This window comes from Hordeum vulgare, chromosome 4H, assembly GCF_904849725.1.
Source record: "Hordeum vulgare subsp. vulgare chromosome 4H, MorexV3_pseudomolecules_assembly, whole genome shotgun sequence".
NCBI classification, from domain to species: domain Eukaryota; kingdom Viridiplantae; phylum Streptophyta; class Magnoliopsida; order Poales; family Poaceae; genus Hordeum; species Hordeum vulgare.
The window spans coordinates 294748134-294769079 of record NC_058521.1 but is presented as its reverse complement, the minus strand read 5'-3'; the positions used below and the strand labels follow the sequence as shown (position 1 = coordinate 294769079).

Sequence of the window (20946 nt, the reverse complement as noted above, 5' to 3'; positions counted from 1 at the left end):
GATGTAATTTGCATACATTCTGCATTCATGACATATCATCTTGTGCTGCTCATATCTTTTAGACCGTAGCTCCGTTTCAAATGATATATATATATATATATATATATATATATATATATATATATATATATATATATATATATATATATATATATATCGACTAGAATGACGTGTAGAATCACATGGTCTACTTTATATTTCTTTTTAATGAATATAAAATATGTTTAGTTCAGATCTAAACCAATTTCGAAAATTAAAATATGGGGTCGTTTCAGAAATACTATAAGTTGTTTCTGACCTTATTTAAAATGCTTAGGTAGATAATTTTTTCATGCTTCACCTCTTGCCATGTTTAACAACATTTAATATTTTCGTGTACCTAAATGGAAGGGAACTAAGTAATTGAATTGTGGAGTTCCGTTGCATATTGAACTTCACTTAATATGTAGCATTCGATTGTTGTGATTTTCCATGCCTTGCATTATTAAACTGGACATCCATCATACGTGTTTGTGCATCATGTCATGCATATGTTGTGGTGTTTATCGTGTGTTGATTGTTTGTTGCCGGATTGTTTTATTCCCGATAGAGTTCCGAACCACTTCGGAGTGCGAGGATTTGTTCGACTACGTTGGTTCGTCTACTTCACGGATTCGTTCTTCTTCCAAGGAGGATCACATGCGAGATGATATTTTCCCTAGATACCACTACTATCATTGCTATGTTAATTGTTTCTTTTCTTTCGCTGTGTCTCGTTGCCTACCACCTATTATGTAAAGCCTCCCAATATTGCCATGAAAAACCTCTAACCCCTCCACATCCCAGCAAACCGTTGTTTGGCTATGTTAATTCTTGCTCAGCCTTCTTATTATGTTATTAGTTGTTGGTGCAGTTGCTTCAATGTGAAAACATGGGTTCCTTGGTATATCACAATATTTATGCTATTTAATTAATGCACCTATATACTTGGTCAGAGATGGAAGGCTTGGCCCTCTAGATCGGTGTTTTGTTCCACCTTTACCACTCTAGTTACTTGTGTACCGGTGTTATTTTCGTTTTCGGATAAAACTCGTCTAGCAAGGCCCAACATTGGTACTATTTTCTTAATAACAACTAAAATTTGCAAATGGCATTGATCACCCCATGGATAATTAATAAACCCCCGGGCGAGTGCTCCTCGTGAGTGTTGATCCACCTACCTAGCGGTTGGTGCTGCCACCTCGAGGCAACTCGAGGCATTTTTCTGGCTATCGTCCACTTTGCATAGACGAATGATGCTCGTAGATAGAGAGCACACGGCTCTAGATGCGGATCTAGCTCACCGAGAGGCCTTGCTGGATTTGTTTTATCTTTCGCGAACCTCTTGTACGTTGGATTTCAAGCATACTTTGGGCTATCTCGAGGTTGAGGTTTTCGATCAGAATTTCTGAGGAGACCACGGGTCTTCCATGCTAGGTTATTGCATGCAGCTTGTGGTAGTTTGTGATGGACTAGTTTGAGCACCCCTGCAAGTTTAATATCATCCGGAAAGCCATGCTCGCGGTTATGTGGCAACTTGGAAACATTGTTTAACACCTAGGCATAGCAAATGTGAAGTAAACTTAATTAAAACTTGCCAACTGTGTGCGTAACCGTGATTGTCTCTTCTCGTGAGCTCTTCATCCAAGAGAGGACATAGTGGGTTTATGTGTGACGTTAGTAGGTGTTTAGAATCATTTCGAAATCAGTATTAGTTCACGCCCGTTTATGCATAGGTAACCCCCTCTTATTCTTGTACTCGTAGGTTAGTCACTCAAATAAATGCTTAGTGCTTGCTGCAGCCTCACCACTTTAGCATACCTCACTCATTAAGCTTTGTTATTCTTGATACATTTGGAAATGAGGTTGCTGAGTCCCTATGGCTCACAAATTACTACAACAATAGTAGTAGGTACAGTTAAAGCGATACTTTGACATGAGCGGATGATTGTTCTATTTGGAGTTTCTTCTTCTTCATCATCATCGATCATAGGATGGGTTCCAGCTCGGCATCCTGGGATAGCAAGGATGGACTTCCTTCTTTTACCGTTTGATTTCTTCTGTAGTCGGACACTTCTCTTCTACATGATGTTTGAACGTATTATTGTGCTCAGATGCTCATGTTGTAGCTTGTGGCGAATGTAAGCCAATGATATATACTCAACTCTTCTATACATGTACTTTTAACAATATCCGTTCTTGCAAAACGACAAGATGATCTTCTATCCCTATCGAGGCCCTCGAGCCAAAATGAGGATAGGATCGCATCTTGGGCGTTACAAGTTGGTATCATAGCAGTACCGACCTAGAACCCCCTTGATTGATCGAACTTGACCGAGTCGAGTTTATTGAAAAAATACTTTGAGTCTAGTTATATATTGGAGAGTAGGATTCTTTTTACTCCTCTTCTATGATGTGGTGAGGAATCTTGACGTAGGAATTTTAGTTCCACCCCTCTTCTCACTCAAATTTTTGTTAGGATCACGCGGGTATTTTGGAGCCTCTATGATGTCGATGTGACGGAATTTTGACTTGGTGCCTCATGTTATCGAGAAGTAGAGCTCCAGGGGATTCTTGTAGCACTCCCTATCATTCAGTTTCCTTAGTACCTCACGATGGAGGATGTTCAAATTACTATAATACTCTTTGTGGCGAGAGGAGTTTGGCGTCACCTAGTACTGGGGAGAGCGTCCAGATGTACTGTCATAATTGGTATCATTGTGATTATGAGTGTCTGAGGTAGATGAGTTTCTGATATCCCTGGTTATGTGTTGACGGATGTGATACACTGGACAGGTAGTATTATTGCTTGGAGTTGAGTGATGGATTTTACTCCTTGTACCATGGACCCGACTGCATAACGAGAAAATTTCAGGGGTTCTTAGGTTGGCGTAGGCTGGGTAGTATTATTTCAAGTAGTTACCTAGGCTATCTTCCAACAGATGCATGATGTGAGGTTGGTGTTTGACATCTAGTGGATTCATTTGTTCCCGGTCTCTCTTATAGAGGACGGTATCGATATATGTCATTAGATATGCTTCGTCAAGCCTTGTAGTTCGCTATGCCTAGGGAGCATATTCGAGCGTCATTTGAATATGACAATCCAATGTACGATCGAGCCCGTGCGAGCCTTACCACGAAAATATCGGACGGAATCTCCGTCATGAATTTGTTTTCGGCTTCTTTTATAAGCTTCGTCCTTTGTTTTGTTGAATATGGTAATTCAAGTTGCTTCGATGTCAAGTGATGATTTCATATCTTTTCTAAGTGGTGTTCTCATATTTCCATGGAAATAGAGAATCCTTTGTTCAACCGGATTTGTCATGTTAATTCTATTCAACCATAGTGCTTCTCTTCAAGTGAATCAAGTCCTCTCCAATATTTGCAAGTTCATTCCTCGTATTTCTTTCCAGAGTTCATGTGATCTATCCCAAGTTGTCTTCGTTTTCCCCCACCCTCCCACCCCTTTCTTCGATGATTCAGTTATCATCCAAGTGCATTTCTTTTCAGTGATGCTTCCTGTGACATCCCGATGCCGACGTTCCAGAAGATACCCCTCTCTTTCCGTTTTCGTCGTGTGTCTATTTATATTTGTCGCATCATCATCGCATCATGCGCATTATCAGCATTGCGTCGGCATCTCCGTTGCCGCCAGTTTTCAAAACTTGCATCCGTTATTAGTTGCCGGTTCGCGTCGTTGTTCGTTCCGAGCCTGACCGCACTAGCACGCGCCCGCGGCACCGTCGAAACCCTGTTTTTAAAGTGCGTTTAAAACTTTCTCTGATCGAGGTGAAACTTGGCACGCGGTCGCGATTAGATATAGGTAGGCCGCCTGTCAAATTTCGTCGCGATCGGAGTCCGTCTGGTACCCGAACGGTCGACCGTAGCGGTACCATATTCGGTCTACCGTCGGACGTCTGTCGGTGTTTTATAATTCGTGCTGCGCCGTCCGTTCTCCCTCTCGTCTCCGGATATCCCCTCCACACGGCCGCGTACCCATACCCGCGCTCGAAATCGTCCGAATCCGACCCAGCGGTTGGATCCGGAACGCGATTCCGGTTAACCTAGCCCCCCTTTCCTATTTAAACACACCTCCCCTTCCATTTTAGGTCTCCCCTAACCCTGCCTCGAAAAGCGTGCAATTCCCGAAACCCTAACCGAGCCATTTTCTCCTCCCCCACTATCTCCTCCTCCTCCTCCAGATCCGATCTGGACGATCTGGACCGTCAGATCCAAGATCCGACGGACCAAATCTTCCCATGGCTGTGACTCTCCTCCTCCCGAGCTCCTCCCATGTCAGCCTCCCCGTGCTGCCTCGCCGGAGTACAGCCGGCCGTAGCGCCGCCTTCCTCCGCTGCCCGCGCTGTCCCCGGCCGCCTTCTGCCTTGCCCGTGCCCCGCTGCCGGTCTTCCTCCGCCGCCGGTCCCGTGGGAACGCAGCCGCCGCCGCCGGAGCCTCGCCCAACCAGAGCACTACCGTCGCCTCTTGTCGCCAAATCCGGGCCGGGAACCCCCGGATCCGGTCCCCTCCGGCCAGCCCTGCCTCGTCGCACTCCCGGGGCGGCTTCCCCCTCGCCGGAAGCCCTGTCGCCGGCCGCCGTAGAAGCTCCAGCGCCGCCGTCTCCTCTAGATCGAGGAGGAAGACGCGGTGACGCCCGTTCGCGAGCGGTTGACCGCCCGTGGGCCTGCCTCCTCCGTTGCGGCCCAACTACACGCCCAGCAGCCCCGGCCTCCCGCTCGGCCCAGCAACGCCTTCGGCCCAGCTCGCCTCTCTAGCAGCCGGCCCAGCTCCCCACCGACCTGGCCCGTGTGGCCCTCAGGTGAGCAGTCCCCCCAGCCCTTTTATTTACGCCCTGGGCATTTTTAGTTAGTTTACGCCCACTGTTCGGCCCATTAGTGCTTTAGGTTGTTTTAGGATTTATCGAAAGTCCAGAAATATATGTATATTTAAACCCCCGTAACTTTTAAACCGTAGATCGGATCGAAACGTATTTTATATGGTTTTAGGGTGGCTTCGCAAGTAGAACATGTTTCCACAACTTGCATATTTATTTGACGCCGTTTAGAGTGCCTAATGCGTCATTTAACGTGCTGTTTCACTAGGATCCGTTCCGTAGTTATTTCTCATGCGTGTCCGGACTGCCTGTATGCCTTAGATTAAATGTCCATGTTTTAGGAACCATTTTTGCATGTATTTTAGAGCGGTCAATTCTATTTTTTTGCACGTAGGGATTTGTCGCCAGATTATTTTCCGTGTTTAGGACGTTCTCTCGCATTTATGTGTGGAGATATTGTTGTGTTGCAACCCCGCATATTTTATATGTTTCCGGGGTAGAAAAATCCATGGGATTTTTCTGTGCAATTATTTTTAGCATTAGAGCAAGTTAGTTCGCGCGATATTTTGCTATGTTGCCCTTTTGTTTAATTCGTAGGATTTATTTCGTGCATCGTGTGACGGAGTTGTCAACTAGAGATTCGAACTTGGATGTTTTGTATAGCCTCTGGTATTTTTAGTTTCAATAGAAATGCATGTTTAGGTGTGGTTTGATTGCTCTCAAGTTGCTAGAAATAGTGTTGTTTTAGACGTGCTGAAATATTTCGAAGTCTGGAATCTGTTTTATTTTGTTGCTGTTTTGTTTTGCTTCTAGCTTGTGATCTGTAGCTCTTTTGAGGTTGGTCCAATGGAGTTAGTTGTACCCCTTGTGTTTCTCTAGCATGCTGTAAAGTTTCATGCCATTTCGAGCCATGTAGCTATAGGTTTTTCTGCTATAAATATGGCTTCAGGCCGAAAACTGCACTTTCATGAGGCGTAATTTTCACTAAGTCTGAAATAGTGTGTGAGATGTCATTTTGTGTCTTCTTTCTCTAGTGCCCCTTGCTGCCATGCTAGTTGTTGTTAGTTGTTCGTAGTAGTGCTTCATGCCCTCTTCCGTTCCATGCCTTGCTTGAGCATATCGGAGTTGTGTAGCTCGTAGTTGTGGAGCGTAGAATATGCTATGTGGCTGATTTTGGCAGATTGTAGTCATTTCTTGTTTTGCTTGTAGTTTTTGAACCGTAGCTCCGATTTGATCGTGTCCTACATGAAACTTTCTTAGAATCTCGTGTAGTTTCATTTTCTCTTGCTGGTTGCATATGTTGAAGTGCTCGTAGCCGCCGTTGCACACATTTTGCATTCATGCCATCATATCTTGCGGTGCTTGTATCTTTTGATCCGTAGCTCCGTTGGGGATGTTCTTTATGTGTAGATTGCTTTCCTTGACGCGTAGAATCACGTGAACCTATTTGTTTTGCTGTTTAACAACCAATTAAATGAATTAGTTCAGATCTGGACAGAATTGTAAATTAACATGTGAGGTCGTCTCGGAGATGCTATATGACATTTCCGACCTCATTTAAAATGTCTAGATTGGTAGTTTAATTTTCGCTTCACCTCTTGCATGCTTTACAACATTAATATTGCCGTGTAGATAACCGGGAGTGATCTAAATAATTCCTATGTGGAGTTTCGTCAATATGCAACCCGTTGCATATTGAACTTCACTCAATGTGTAGTGTTTGATTGTGTGAATTGTCATGCCGTGACTTTCATATATTCAGCTACTCATGCATCATATGTGTTGTGCATCGTGTGGTGAATTCCGTGTGTTGATTCGTGTTTCCGGTTTTCCACGTCTCGATAGAGTTCCGCAAGCTTGTCGGATGTGAGGACCCGTTCGACTACGTCAGTTCGTCTGCTTCACGGAGGCATTCTTCTTCCAAGCGGGATCTCAGGCAAGATGATCATTTCCCCAGATACCATTACTATCATTGCCATGCTAGTTTTACCGTTGCTGCCGTTAATGTCTCGTTGCCTACCACATGTTAAATATCAGCCTCTCAACAATGCCATGAATACCTTCAACCTGTTCGACCTAGCAAACCACTGATTGGCTATATTACCGCTTGCTTAACCCTGTTGATAGTGTTGCTAGTTGCAGGTGCATTGCTTCCATGTGAAACATGGGTTCCTTGTTATATCACCATATTTAAATGCTACTTAATTTAATGGACCTATATACTTGGTAAAAGGTGAAAGGCTCGGCCTTTCTAGCCTGGTGTTTTGTTCCACCTTTGCCCCCTTAGTTTTCGGCTACCGGTGTTATGTTCCATAAATGAGCGCTCCTAACACGCTCGGGGTTGTTATGGGGACCCCCTTGATAATTCGTTTTAGATTAAGACTGGTCTGGCAAGGCCCAACTTTGGTACTACATTTGCCTAAACACCTAATAAAAATTGCATAGGGACTTTCCGGACCCCGAGGATAATTTAATCAACCCCCGGGCCAGTGCTCCTCATGAGCGTTGGTCCAAATTGGCAGACTACGGGGCCACCGCGGGGCAACCCGAGGTTTGGTTCTCCTAGTGTGACCCATCCGTCGTGTCCTGAGAACGAGGTACGCGACTCCTATCGGGATCGTCGACACGTCGGGCGGCCTTGCTGGATTAGTCTTACCTTTGACGGAATATCTTGTGCATCGGGATTCCGGTGATTCTTTGGGTAATCTCAGAGTTGAGGTTTTCCACTAGGGAATCCGACGAGATCGCGAGCTTCGTGATTGAGGATTTCTATGCGGCTTGTGGTAATTTGTGATGGACTAGTTGGAGCACCCCTGCAGGGTTAAAACTTTCGGAAAGCCGTGCCCGCGGTTATGTGGCAACGTGGAAACTTTGTTTAACACTGGTTCTAGATAACTTGAAGTTAACTTAATTAAAACTTGCCAACTGTGTGCGTAACCGTGCCTGTCTCTTTCGTGAGTTCCTTCTCCGATCGAGGACACGATGGGGTTATGTCTGACGTAGGTAGGTGTTCAGGATCATTCATTTGATCATCAGTAGTTCACGTCCGTTATGCGTAGATCTTCCCCCTTTTATTTCTTGTACTCGTAAGTTAGCCACCAAATATATGCTTAGCCGCTGCTGCAACCTCACCACTTAACCATACCTCAACCATAAAGCTTTGCTAGTCTTGATAACTTTGGAAATGAGATTGCTGAGTCCCATGTGGCTCACAGATTACTACAACACCAGTTGCAGGTACAGGTAAACGTTACTTGACGCGAGCGCGTTGATTGTTCATTTGGAGTTGCTTCTTCTTCTTCCTCTTCATCGATCTAGGATGGGTTCCAGGCCGGTAGCCTGGGATAGCAAGGATGGACGTCGTTCTTCTTTTGTCGTTTGTTTTCGTCCGTAGTCGGACCCTGCTCTTACTCTTGATGAATATGTACTGTACTGTTGTGACACTGATGTAGCTTGTGGCGAGTGTAAGCCAGCTCTAATTATATATCTTATCTTTTCAGTACATGTACTTGTAACGATATCCATTCTTGCGACACGACGAGATGTGCTTCTATCCCTGACGAGGCCTTCATGCCAAATTGAGGATAGGGTCGCATCTTGGGTGTGACAAGTTGGTATCAGAGCAAGGACCGACCTAGGAGCCCCCTTGATTGATCGAACTTGGCCGAGTCGAGTCTAGTGAAAACTACTTTGAGTCTAGTTATATATCGGAGAGTAGGATTCATTTTTCTCCTCTTCTATGCTCTGGTGAGGAATCTTGACGTAATAATTTATTCTACTCCTCTTCTCACTCAAAAAAATTTTTAGGATCACGCGGATATTTTTGGAATCTATATGATGCCGATGTGACGGAGTTCTGTCTTGGTGCCTCCTGTCTGACTTGATTTTCTTCCGGGGAGTTGAGCTCCAGGGGATTCTTGAGCACATCGTTATCATTCAGATTTCTTAGTATCTCAGGACGAAGGTTGTTCGTAATTGCTTCAATACTAGTAGTGGCGAGATAACCCCGATGTCCCCAGTACTGGTGCAGATTGTTCGGGAGTACTGCCATACTTTGTATCGTTGTGATCACGAGGGTCTGTTGTAGATGAAGGTCCGAGATTCTGGTCGTGTGTTGACGGATGTGATACAGGTGACGGGTTAGTATAGGAGTTGTGTGATTATTACTCCTTGTATCCGTGTACCAGATTGCATGACCAGATATTTCGGGAATTCATAGGTGGGAATTCAAGTAGTTGCTTATAGGACAATCTTCCAACAAATGCATGATGTTAGGTTGGGTTTCGACATCTAGTAGATTCGTTTGTTCACGGTCGACTTACAGCGATACACATTGTGTCTTAAAGAGTCCTTGTAGCTTGCTACGACTCGAGGACGCTTCGTATGTGGGGTGCACTGCCTTGCACTTGATGGCTACTGTAAAATCGAGCCCGTGCGATACTGTCCATGAAAATATCGGACGAAATCTTTCTCATGAGTTTGTTCTGGCTAATTGTAAGCCTTACCCTTTGTTTTGTTGATTATGGTAATTCAAGTTGCTTCGATGTCAAGCGGTGACTTCAGATCTTTTCTAAGCAGTGTTCTCATATTCATATGAGAGTGCAAATTCTGTGCTTAATCAATCGTCTTATCAATTCTTGTCAACCGGAGTCGGCATGTTAATCCTTTTCAACCGGTGTGCTTCTCTTCAAGTGTAGTCTATCCTCTCTAATTTTGCAAGATCGTTCTCTCATTTTATGCCGGAGTTCATCTCATCTGTCTCAAGTTATGTTTTGTTTTTCCCCTCCCTCCCACCCTTTTCTTCAATGATTCAATTTTCATCCAGGAGTTCTTTTTCTTTTCTTTGTGCTTCCGCTCTCTGTTCTTTCTCTCTTACCCGGTGATTCATTGTGAATATTCTCAGGAGCTTCGTGTTCATCTTTATTCATTCTTGTCATCTTTTCCGGTGAATTTAATTCAGTTGTCCGTGTTCATCATATCCTATTTATCCTTGTTATTCTTTCCCATGCTGGAGATTTTTATGAGCCTATCTTGGTATTTATTTCTCTCTTTTCTATCCGGAGTGTTGAAGATATCTTAGAGTTTCTTGTTCTCAATTCTTTAATTATTTCGAGGTTCTCAACCTCATGTAGTTCTCTTCATACCGGTGCAATATCTCTCTTCCAAGCAATCTTTTCTAACGGTGGTTTCTTCGAGTGGGCCCATAACCCACAGGTTTTTCCCAGGATCTTATATAGCTTTGTAATGTTTCCGGAGATCTTTAATTCTTTTCAACTATGACGTAAGTATGAATTTCATCAGACATATTCTTTCTTCAAGATTTATTTGAATTAATTCTCATATTGGTTCAACCTTTCATTCTTCTTTATTCCGGAGTGTCTCATTAATTCTGGGTGGTGTTCTTCTCGTCATTTTCATCTTAGAAGACCGAAGGAGTGTTTCTCTCAAATCTTGCTCCATTCTTGTGAAGATTGTCATCTCAGCTTCGTTTTTTCCCCTCTCAATTTTTTTTGTCATGAGTATCCCTTTCTTCCTATCCGGTGCATTTCTGAGTTGTTTTCATTCTCGATCCTCCGAAGGCCATCATTTCAGAAGATTCTTCGTCTCAGCTTTCATCTTTAATCCTCAATTCTTCTCAATTGTTGTCTCTTCGTTCGTCTCTCGTTTATCCAGTGCCTTGTTTAAGTTTTTCTTCTCTCAGGTGACTCATGATCTCTTCATTCTCTGGTATCTCCATTCATCCGTGGTGTTCCCATTCAGTTGTGAATTCTTACCGGTGCTTCCTTAATTTTGCCTCAAGTGGTGCTTATCTCTATGCCTCTTCAAGATTCATTTCCAGTAGATTAAGTCGTATGCTAATTCCGTGCTTGTCATCAATTAAACTTGGTGAAGGTTTAGCATAACATAATTCTTATTCTTGTTCTTCCTTCTTCCAAGAGATTTCAATTCTTCTTCCGGAGTGGCTCATGATATCAATTCCTTTTTTCTCAAGTGTTCTTATCTTTCCTTTTCCGGAGTTCCAAGTTTTCTCAAGTTTCTCTTCGTGAAGCTTTATCGAAGAATTTGCAAGGCTTCAATCTTATTCTTTCATCCTTCATATCTTTGCATCATTCATTTGTATACGGTGGTCCTTCATGGTGGTTCATCAAGGTTTCTATCCATTCTCAAGTGTTCTTCAAGATTCGTGTTGGAGAACCTCAAGTACCCTTTCTCTTGCGTTTCTATGTGTAATTGTTCTTCTTTTATCCTTTGAGGTGGTATTATAGCATTCTTGTTAGTGTAGGAGCCTCGAAGAGTGTTCCTTTCAAGAATGAGATAATTAAACCCACCAATTCTTTGATCATGAGATATTTTCAACCCAGGATTCCTTCTTTGAGCTATCTTGGTTTGGATTCACCTAAAGCTTTTCCTATGGATTGTTGCTATCATGGTGCTCGTCATTAATCCAAGTTCTCAATGTATCCTCTTGGTGTAAGTAATTGTTCATATCTTGTTTCTCCCAATCAATCCTTGTTTCTTTTAGTGGTTGGTTGTCACCTCATATTGGTTGAGGTGATCCTCGTAAGACCACTTCTGTCTTGTTCTTCGTTGTTGGTTTTCCAACTACTACATCAATTCTCTGTCCGGAGGCTCTTCAATTCTATCCTGATGATAGTTGTCATTCCTTTCTCGAATCTCTTCTTCCGCTTGAGCTAGTTCCTATTCTCTTGTTCCGGAGGCTTTGTGATGTTGCTCTTTTGGGTCCGTCTTGTTGTTCTATCAAGATCGTGGTGTTCCCTTGCTCTATTTACTAGTTTGTTGTGAATATTGTCTATTTCTTACACCTTGTCGATTTTTTTGTCCCATTTTCCTACCGAAGTGCTGCCAAAATTTTCCGTGAATTCTTCCTTCTTTCTCATATCATTCCTCATCTCTTTGCAACCGTCAAGGATCGTTGCTTTCACTCGTTTGTCAAAGAAGCGACTAAGTTTGTATCTCTTGTTCTTTCTCATCCTCTTCCCCTTTCATTCTTGGATCTCGGGGCGAGATCCTCTTGTAGTGTAGGAGAGTTATGACAGCCCGATGCCGACGTTCCAGAAGATTCTCCTCTCTTTCCGTTTTCGTCGTGTGTCTATTTATATTTGTCGCATCATCATCGCATCATGCGCATCATCAGCATTGCATCGGCATCTCCGTTGCTGCCAGTTTTCAAAACATGCATCCGTTGTTAGTTGCCGGTTCGCATCGTTGTTAGTTCCGAGCCTGACCGCACTCGCACGCGCCCGCGACACCGTCTAAACCCTGTTTTTAAAGTGCGTTTAAAACTTTCTCTGATCGAGGTGAAACTTGGCACGCGGTCACGATTAGATATAGGTAGGCCGCCTGTCAAATTTCGTCGCGACCGGAGTCCGTCTGGTACCCGAACGATCGACCGTAGCGGCACCATATTCGGTCTACCGTCGGACGTTTGTCGGTGTTTTAAAATTCGTGCCGCGCCGCCCGTTCTCCCTCTCGTCTCCGGATATCCCCTCCACACGGCCACGTACCCATACCCGCGGTCGGAATCGTCCGAATCCGACCCAGCGGTTGGATCCGGAACGCGATTCCGGTTAACCTAGCCCCCCTTTCCTATTTAAACACACCTCCCCTTCCATTTTAGGTCTCCCCTAACCGTGCCTCGAAAAGCATGCAATTCCCGAAACCCTAACCGAGCCATTTTCTCCTCCCCCACTATCTCCTCCCCCTCCTCCAGATCCGATCTGGACGATCTGGACCGTCAGATCCAAGATCCGACGGACCAAATCTTCCCATGGCCGTGACTCTCCTCCTCCCGAACTCCTCCCATGTCAGCCTCCCCATGCTGCCTCGCCGGAGTCCAGCCGGCAGTAGCGCCGCCTTCCTCCGCCGCCCGCGCCGTCCCCGGCCGCCTCCTGCCTTGCCCGTGCCCCGCTGCCGGTCTTCCTCCATCGCCGGTCCCGTGGGAACGTAGCCGCCGCCGCCGCAGCCTCGCCCAACCCGAGCACTGCCGCCGCCTCCTGTCGCCAGATCCGGGCCGGGAACCCCCGGATTCGGTCCCCTCCGGGCAGCCGTGCCTCGACGCACTCCCGGGGCGGCTTCCCCCTCGCCGGAAGCCCTGTCGTCAGCCGCCGTAGAAGCTCCAGCGCCGCCGTCTCCTCTAGATCGAGGAGGAAGATGCGGTGACGCCCGTTCGCGAGCGGTTGACCACGCGTGGGCCTGCCTCCTCCGTTGCGGCCCAGCTACGTGCCCCAGCAGCCCCGGCCTCCCGCTCGGCCCAGCAACGCCTTCGGCCCAGCTCGCCTCTCTAGCAGCCGACCCAGCTCCCCACCGACCTAGCCCGTGTGGCCCTCAGGTGAGCAGTCCCCCCAGCCCTTTTATTTACGCCCTGGGCATTTTTAGTTAGTTTACGCCCACTGTTCGGCCCATTAGTGCTTTAGGTTGTTTTAGGATTTATCGAAAGTCCAGAAATATACGTATATTTAAACCCCCGTAACTTTTAAACCGTAGATCGGATCGAAACGTATTTTATATGGTTTTGGGGTGGCTTCGCGAGTAGAACACGATTCGACAACTTGCATATTTATTTGACGCTGTTTAGAGTGCCTAATGCGTCGTTTTGCGTGTTGTTTCACTAGGATCCGTTCCGTAGTTATTTCTCGTGCGTGTCCGGATTGCCCGTATGCCTTAGATTAAATGTCCATGTTTTAGGAACCATTTTTTCATGTATTTTAGAGCGGTCATTTGTATTTTTTTGCACGTAGGGATTTGTCGCCAGATTATTTTCCGTGTTTAGGACGTTCTCTCGCATTTATGTGTGGAGATATTGTTGTGTTGCAACCCCGCATATTTTATATGTTTCCGGGGTAGAAAAATCCATGGGATTTTTCTGTGCAATTATTTTTAGCATTAGAGCAAGTTAGTTCGCGCGATATTTTGCTATGTTGCCCTTTTGTTTAATTCGTAGGATTTATTTCGTGTATCGTTTGACGGAGTTGTCAACTAGAGATTCGAACTTGGATGTTTTGTATAGCCTCTGGTATTTTTAGTTGCAATAGAAATGCATGTTTAGGTGTAGTTTGATTGCTCTCAAGTTGCTAGAAATAGTGCTGTTTTAGACGTGCTGAAATATTTCGAAGTCTGGAATCTGTTTTATTTTGTTGCTGTTTTGTTTTGCTTCTAGCTTGTGATCTGTAGCTCTTTTGAGGTTGGTCCAATGGAGTTAGTTGTACCCCTTGTGTTTCTCTAGCATGCTGTGAAGTTTCATGCCATTTCGAGCCATGTAGCTATAGGTTTTTCTGCTATAAATATGGCTTCAGGCCGAAAACTGCACTTTCATGAGGCGTAATTTTCACTAAGTCTGAAATAGTGTGTGAGATGCCATTTTGTGTCTTATTTCCCTAGTGCTCCTTGCTGCCATGCTAGTTGTTGTTAGTTGTTCGTAGTAGCGCTTCTTGCCCTCTTCCGTGCCATGCCTTGCTTGAGCATATCGGAGTTGTGTAGCTCGTAGTTGTGGAGCGTAGAATATGCTATGTGGCTGATTTTGGCAGATTGTAGTCATTTCTTGTTTTGCTTGTAGTTTTTGAACCGTAGCTCCGATTTGATCGTGTCCTACATGAAACTTGCTTAGAATCTCGTGTAGTTTCATTTTCTCTTGCTGGTTGCATATGTTGAAGTGCTCGTAGCCGCCGTTGCACACACTTTGCATTCATGCCATCATATCTTGCGGTGCTTGTATCTTTTGATCCGTAGCTCCGTTGGGGATGTTCTTTATGTGTAGATTGCTTGACTTGACGCGTAGAATCACGTGAACCTATTTGTTTTGCTGTTTAACAACCAATTAAATGCATTAGTTCAGATCTGGACAGAATTGTAAATTAACATGTGAGGTCATCTCGGAGATGCTATATGACATTTCCTACCTCATTTAAAATGTCTAGATTGGTAGTTTAATTTTCGCTTCACCTCTTGCATGTTTGACAACATTAATATTGCCGTGTAGTTAACCGGGAGTGATCTAAATAATTCCTATGTGGAGTTTCGTCAATATGCAACCCGTTGCATATTGAACTTCACTTAATGTGTAGTGTTTGATTGTGTGAATTGTCATGTCGTGACTTGCATATATTCAGCTGGTCATGCATCATATGTGTTGTGCATCATGTGGTGAATTCCGTGTGTTGATTCGTGTTTCCGGTTTTCCCCGTCTCGATAGAGTTCCGCAAGCTTGTCGGATGTGAGGACCCGTTATACTACGTAGTTCGTCTGCTTCACGGAGGCATTCTTCTTCCAAGCGGGATCTCAGGCAAGATGATCATTTCCCTAGATACCATTACTATCATTGCCATGCTAGTTTTACCGTTGCTGCCGTTTATGTCTCGTTGCCTACCACATGTTAAATATCAGCCTCTCAACAATGCCGTGAATACCTTCAACCTGTTCGACCTAGCAAACCACTGATTGGCTATATTACCGCTTGCTTAACCCTGTTGATAGCATTGCTAGTTGCAGGTGCATTGCTTCCATATGAAACATGGGTTCCTTGTTATATCACCATATTTAAATGCTATTTAATTTAATGGACCTATATACTTGGTAAAAGGTGCAAGCCTCGGCCTTTCTAGCCTGGTGTTCTGTTCCACCTTTGCGCCCTTAGTTTTCGGCTACCGGTGTTATGTTCCATAAATGAGTGCTCCTAACACGATCGGGGTTGTTATGGGGACCCCCTTGATAATTCGTTTTAGATTAAGACTGGTCTGGCAAGGCCCAACTTTGGTACTACATTTGCCTAAACACCTAATAAAAATTGCATAGGGACTTTCCGGACCCCGAGGATAATTTAATCAACCCCCGGGCTAGTGCTCCTCATGAGTGTTGGTCCAAATTGGCAGACTACGGGGCCACCGCGGGGCAACCCGAGGTTTGGTTCTCCTAGTGTGACCCATCCGTCGTGTCCTGAGAACGAGGTACGCGACTCCTATCGGGATCGTCGACACGTCGGGCGGCCTTGCTGGATTAGTCTTACCTTTGACGGAATATCTTGTGCATCGGGATTCCGGTGATGCTTTGGGTAATCTCAGAGTTGAGGATTTCCACTAGGGAATCCGACGAGATCGCGAGTTTCGTGATTGAGGATTTCTATGCGGCTTGTGGTAATTTGTGATGGACTAGTTGGAGCACCCCTGCAGGGTTAAAACTTTCGGAAAGCCGTGCCCGCGGTTATGTGGCAACGTGGAAACTTTGTTTAACACTGGTTCTAGATAACTTGAAGTTAACTTAATTAAAACTTGCCAACTGTGTGCGTAACCGTGGCTGTCTCTTTCGTGAGTTCCTTCTCCGATCGAGGACACGGTGGGGTTATGTCTGACGTAGGTAGGTGTTCAGGATCATTCATTTGATCATCAGTAGTTCACGTCCGTTATGCGCAGATCTTCCCCCTTTTATTTCTTGTACTCGTAAGTTAGCCACCAAATATATGCTTAGCCGCTGCTGCAACCTCACCACTTAACCATACCTCAACCATAAAGCTTTGCTAGTCTTGATAACTTTGGAAATGAGATTGCTGAGTCCCCTGTGGCTCACAGATTACTACAACACCAGTTGCAGGTACAGGTAAAGTTTACTTGATGCGAGCGCGTTGATTGTTCATTTGGAGTTGCTTCTTCTTCTTCCTCTTCATCGATCTAGGATGGGTTTCAGGCTGGCAGCCTGGGATAGCAAGGATGGACGTCGTTCTTCTTTTGTCGTTTGTTTTCGTCCGTAGTCGGACCCTGCTCTTACTCTTGATGAATATGTACTGTACTGTTGTGACTCTGATGTAGCTTGTGGCGAGTGTAAGCCAACTCTAATTATATATCTCATCTTTTCAGTACATGTACTTGTAACGATATCCATTCTTGAGACACGACGAGATGCGCTTCTATCCCTGACGAGGCCTTCGTGCCAAATTGAGGATAGGGTCGCATCTTGGGCGTGACACTTCCCCTATCTTCTCTTTTGTATTCTATCTGGAGATTCACTATGAATAATCTCAGGAGTTTCGAGTTCATCATTCTTCACTCTTGTGTTCTTCTCCGGTGGGTTCAGTTCAGGTTTTAGTGTTCATCATATTCTTTTCATTTGTTCAATACTTTCCGTGTTGGAAATTCTTATATGAATCTCTTTTATTTATTCATCCCTCTTTATTCTATCCGGAATGCTAAAGATGTCGCCGAAGATTCGTATTTTCATTCAATCCTTTCAAATTATTTTGAGGGTCTCACCTCATCAAGTTTATTTATGCGAGTGCAATCTCTCTCTTTTAAGCAATCTTTTCAACATTGTTCTCTTTCAGTGGGCCCATAACCCACAGGTTTTCCAGGATCTTACTTGGCTCTTGTAATATTTTTCGGAGCTCTCTAATTCTATCAAGTGTGATATAAGCATGGATTCCATCAGTCATATTCCTTCTCCAAGATCTAGTCGAATTATTTTCACCATTAGATGAACTTTTTCCATATTCATTGTTCTACAGTGTCTTCATAATCCTTGAGGGTGATTCTTGCCATCATTCTCAACTTGGAATAGTGAAGAAGAGTTCCGCATAAATCTTGTGCATTCTTTTGCATATTTGTCACCTCAGCTTCATGCGATCCTCTCAACTGTTTTCGATCATGAGAAATTCTTTTCTGGAGTTCCAAGCTTTTCTCAAGTATCTATTCATGAAGTCCCATCTGAATCTTGCAAGGTCATAATCTTGTATTTTCAACCTTCAATTCTTTTCTATCATCATTTCATTCTGGTCTTCTCCAAGTGGTTCTTCATGGTGGTTCATTGAGTATGTAATTTTTTGTCGAAGTGTTCTTCAAGATTCTTGTTTGAGGAGCTCAAGTATTCTTCATCTTGCATTCGAAGTGCAATTCTTCCACCATTATCCTTTGAGGTGGTATTATAGCATGCTTGATTAATGAGGAGTCTTGAAGAGAATTTGTTTCAAGAATGGGATATTTAAACCCACCAATTTCTTTGATCATTAGATATTATGAACTCATGATTTCTTCATTGAAGTTTGGATTGGATTTCATCTAAACATGTCCTAAGGACTGTTGCGATTACAGTGATTATCATTCATCCAAGTTCTTAATATATCCTCTTGGTGATAGAAGTTTTGCATATCTTGTTGCTCCAAAGTAATCAACTGTTCTCTTAGTGGCCGGTTGTCACCTCATTATTTGAGATGGTTTTCATAAGTGCACAACAAGCTTCTTATTTCGTTGTTAATTTCGATCAACTCTGTTCAATTCGTCTTCTAAGATTGCTTATCAAATTCATATAAGTTGTCATTTTTCTTCTCCGTCAAATGATCTAGTTTCTATTCGTTTTTAGGAGCCATTGTGATGTTGCTCCTTCACCCCATCATTTGGTTTTGCCAAGATCATGTTCTTCCCTTGCTTGTCCATTCAACCGGAGTGTTGTGTTCCCTTTTCAAGTTCTTTCCATCTTGTCACGTTTTTCTTCTCTTTCCTACCGAAGTGTTGCCCAAATTTCGTTTGTATTCTTGCTTGTTCCGCATGTCATTCTTCATATATTTGCAACCTTCAAGGGTCATTAGTTTCACTCATTTGTCAAGAAGCAACTAGTTTTTACCTCATCATGTCTTCTTCCACTTCCTCCTTTCATTCTTAGATCTCAGGTCGAGATCTTTCGTTAGTGGAAGAGAGTGGTAAGAGCCAGGAACCGACACTCTAAAACATTCCCTTTTTATTCCATTGTCGTCGTGTGATTTATTTGGTTGTCACATCATTCTCCATAATTTGCATTGCATCGACACTTCATTGTCGCCAATTTTCAAAACTAGCATTTGTTGTTAGTTGCACGTTCCCTCCATGTTTGTTGTCGACCATTTTGAGACCAACCACACACGCACACGCCCGCGACATCGTTAAAATATTGCTCTTAAAAGTGTGTATAAACCTTTCTCGGAATGAGTCGAAAGTTGATGTGTGGTCTTAATATAGTGTAGGTAGACCGCGTGTCAAATTTCATCGGATTCGGAGGTCGTTTGATACCCGACCCATTAAACCTATTGCAACACTATAGCCAGTCCATTGTGAGACGTTTTGATGTTTAAAATCTGATGTCAGGCTGCCCGTCTTCACTCTCATCCCTGCCTATCCTCTTTGCACAATGCACCGAACTGCTCTCAACCTAGTCCGAAAACCTCCTAAAATCAAAGATATCCGGTTGTGACGGTTGGGTCCGGATCAACCCCATAATACCCCAAACTATCGATTTTGCATTAAACTCTTTAACCTATTTATGGTGGTGTTTGTTTCCAGGGACTTTTTGGTGTAGGGACTAAAGAAAGTCCCAAAAAGTCCCATGTGAAACAAACAGGAGGGACTTTTAGGGACTAAAGTGGGGTGTTTGGGTCTATTTGAAGAAGTACCTATGTGAGGGACTTTTTAGGACTTTTTGGCACTTTTTGCAACAATGCCCCTACTTTTAGCATGTAATTTAATAACTACTACTACATTACTAAGGATAACATGGTCTTTTTACATGTCATTTAATGACCTCTAGTCCCTATTTAGTCCCTGGAAACAAACAGGTACGGACTAGGGACTTTTAAGTTGGAACTAAAAAAAAGTCTGAGGACTTCTCAAACAAACAGGCCCTATATGGATCGTTTGATCTAAATCGGAGGTTTCAAAATTGGTGCCTCTAACCTACCTAACTATTTAAGCAAATGAAACCCTAGGATGTGTACCATCCTTAGTTGCATTTCCGCCGCCAGCAAGCCGCGAGTTACCCCCACCTCATGATCCTCCTGGATCTAGCCGATCTGACGACCTCCCGCAATTTCAGCGCCGAGCCAATCCAGCGCCGCAACCTTGATCCAAAATCCCCAATGGCCTCATCCTGATCCACAGCCGCCATGTCGCTCGATCTCCTCGCCCGCGAGCTGCCCCCGGAGTCGTGCCTCCTTCTCCTTTCCCCGGCATGGTCGCGCCCCTCTGGCTCTCCAGCAGCAACCATGGGCCATGGCGCCTGCATGCCCGCCACTCCGACCTTCCGCTGGCCGGCGAGTCGCCGACAAGCAGCAGCACCAGGTACGCCGTGCCACATCCCCAAGCTCCTGCTGTGCCCGCTCCGGACCATCCTCGCTCCAGCGGCTCCCGCTCGTCCCCGCGATGCACCTCGCCATCTCTAGCTCCTCCTGCACTCAAGCAATCCATGCCGGCGAGCTCCATCACACCTCTAGGGTCTGCCTTGTGCGTGCACCACTCCTCCTCCCAATTTCCTTTCCATCTCCCTGTCTCAATCTCTCTCTCTCTTTCATTCTTGTGCAGGAGCCAACCCCTGCTATCGCTACGCCCCGGACGAGACCGACGTTCCCCACTGTCGGCCTCCCTTCGCCTTGCCTAACGCGTGCTTTGCCCGTCGTCATTGCCCCGTCCCCTGCATCGCACGGCCTGGTTAGGCGAGGCCACGAGGAGAAAAATGACAGGATGACTATGACCCATGTAGCTGCTCCGCTCCTCCCGTTCGCTTGATCGCTTGTCCCAGCCGCCAGGCGCACCCTCAATCGTGTGGATCGTGGCCTCACCCAGCAGCAAGCCCAACCCCGCACCGAGCCGCCCCGCTTGCCCCTGCAGCGCCCTCGTGTGGGCCTCGAGTATGTCGGCCCAGCCGCCTCCAGGCAAGCCACCCCGCGGTGCAGCAAGGCCGACCCATCTCCCTCGCCACCTCACCCACTGTGAGCCCCCCCGGTTCAAATTTGTGTTTGCATTAATTTGCATGGTGCCATGTTAAAATAATTTAATTCATAGAAAAATAACCGTGCATTGGACTTAAAAACTTTATACATGAAAAATGCTTGGAATTTTGTGTAGTTTCACAATATACAAATTTCAACCTTGATTAAAATGTTTAAATTTGTGTTTTCATTTAATTTGCCTAAATGGCATGTTAAAAAAATTCATAACTAATTAACCGTAGTATTTAATTTAATTTGCCTAAATGGCATGATCTATATGTAAATTGACTAACATAACGTGTAGAATCATATGGTCCATTTTATTTTATTATTTAATAAATATGAAATATGTTTAGTTTAG

General features: G+C 44.6%; 1 protein-coding gene across 3 annotated transcripts; it reads left to right on the top strand.

Moving 5' to 3' along the window:
* Positions 1 to 19397: 19397 nt before the first annotated feature.
* Positions 19398 to 20657, top strand: LOC123446405. 3 transcript variants are annotated; one of them, XM_045123025.1, is made up of 2 exons: positions 19398 to 19938; positions 20179 to 20657. In XM_045123025.1, the coding sequence occupies exons 1-2, from the start codon at positions 19764 to 19766 to the stop codon at positions 20307 to 20309; spliced, it is 306 nt and encodes a 101-aa protein (XP_044978960.1). In that variant the 5' UTR covers positions 19398 to 19763; the 3' UTR covers positions 20310 to 20657. The 3 variants fall into 3 exon arrangements, with proteins under 3 accessions (XP_044978960.1, XP_044978959.1, XP_044978958.1); XM_045123024.1 differs by having other exon boundaries at positions 19398 to 20091; XM_045123023.1 differs by having other exon boundaries at positions 19398 to 20100.
* Positions 20658 to 20946: the final 289 nt, after the last annotated feature.

Bases quoted from the DNA above. Each gene is read 5' to 3' on its own strand.
- LOC123446405 (XM_045123023.1), top strand. From the start codon at position 19,870: ATGGCGCCTGCATGCCCGCCACTCCGACCTTCCGCTGGCCGGCGAGTC. The intron at 20,101-20,178 runs GTGCGTGCACCA...ATTCTTGTGCAG, and splicing joins ACACCTCTAGGGTCTGCCTT to GAGCCAACCCCTGCTATCGC.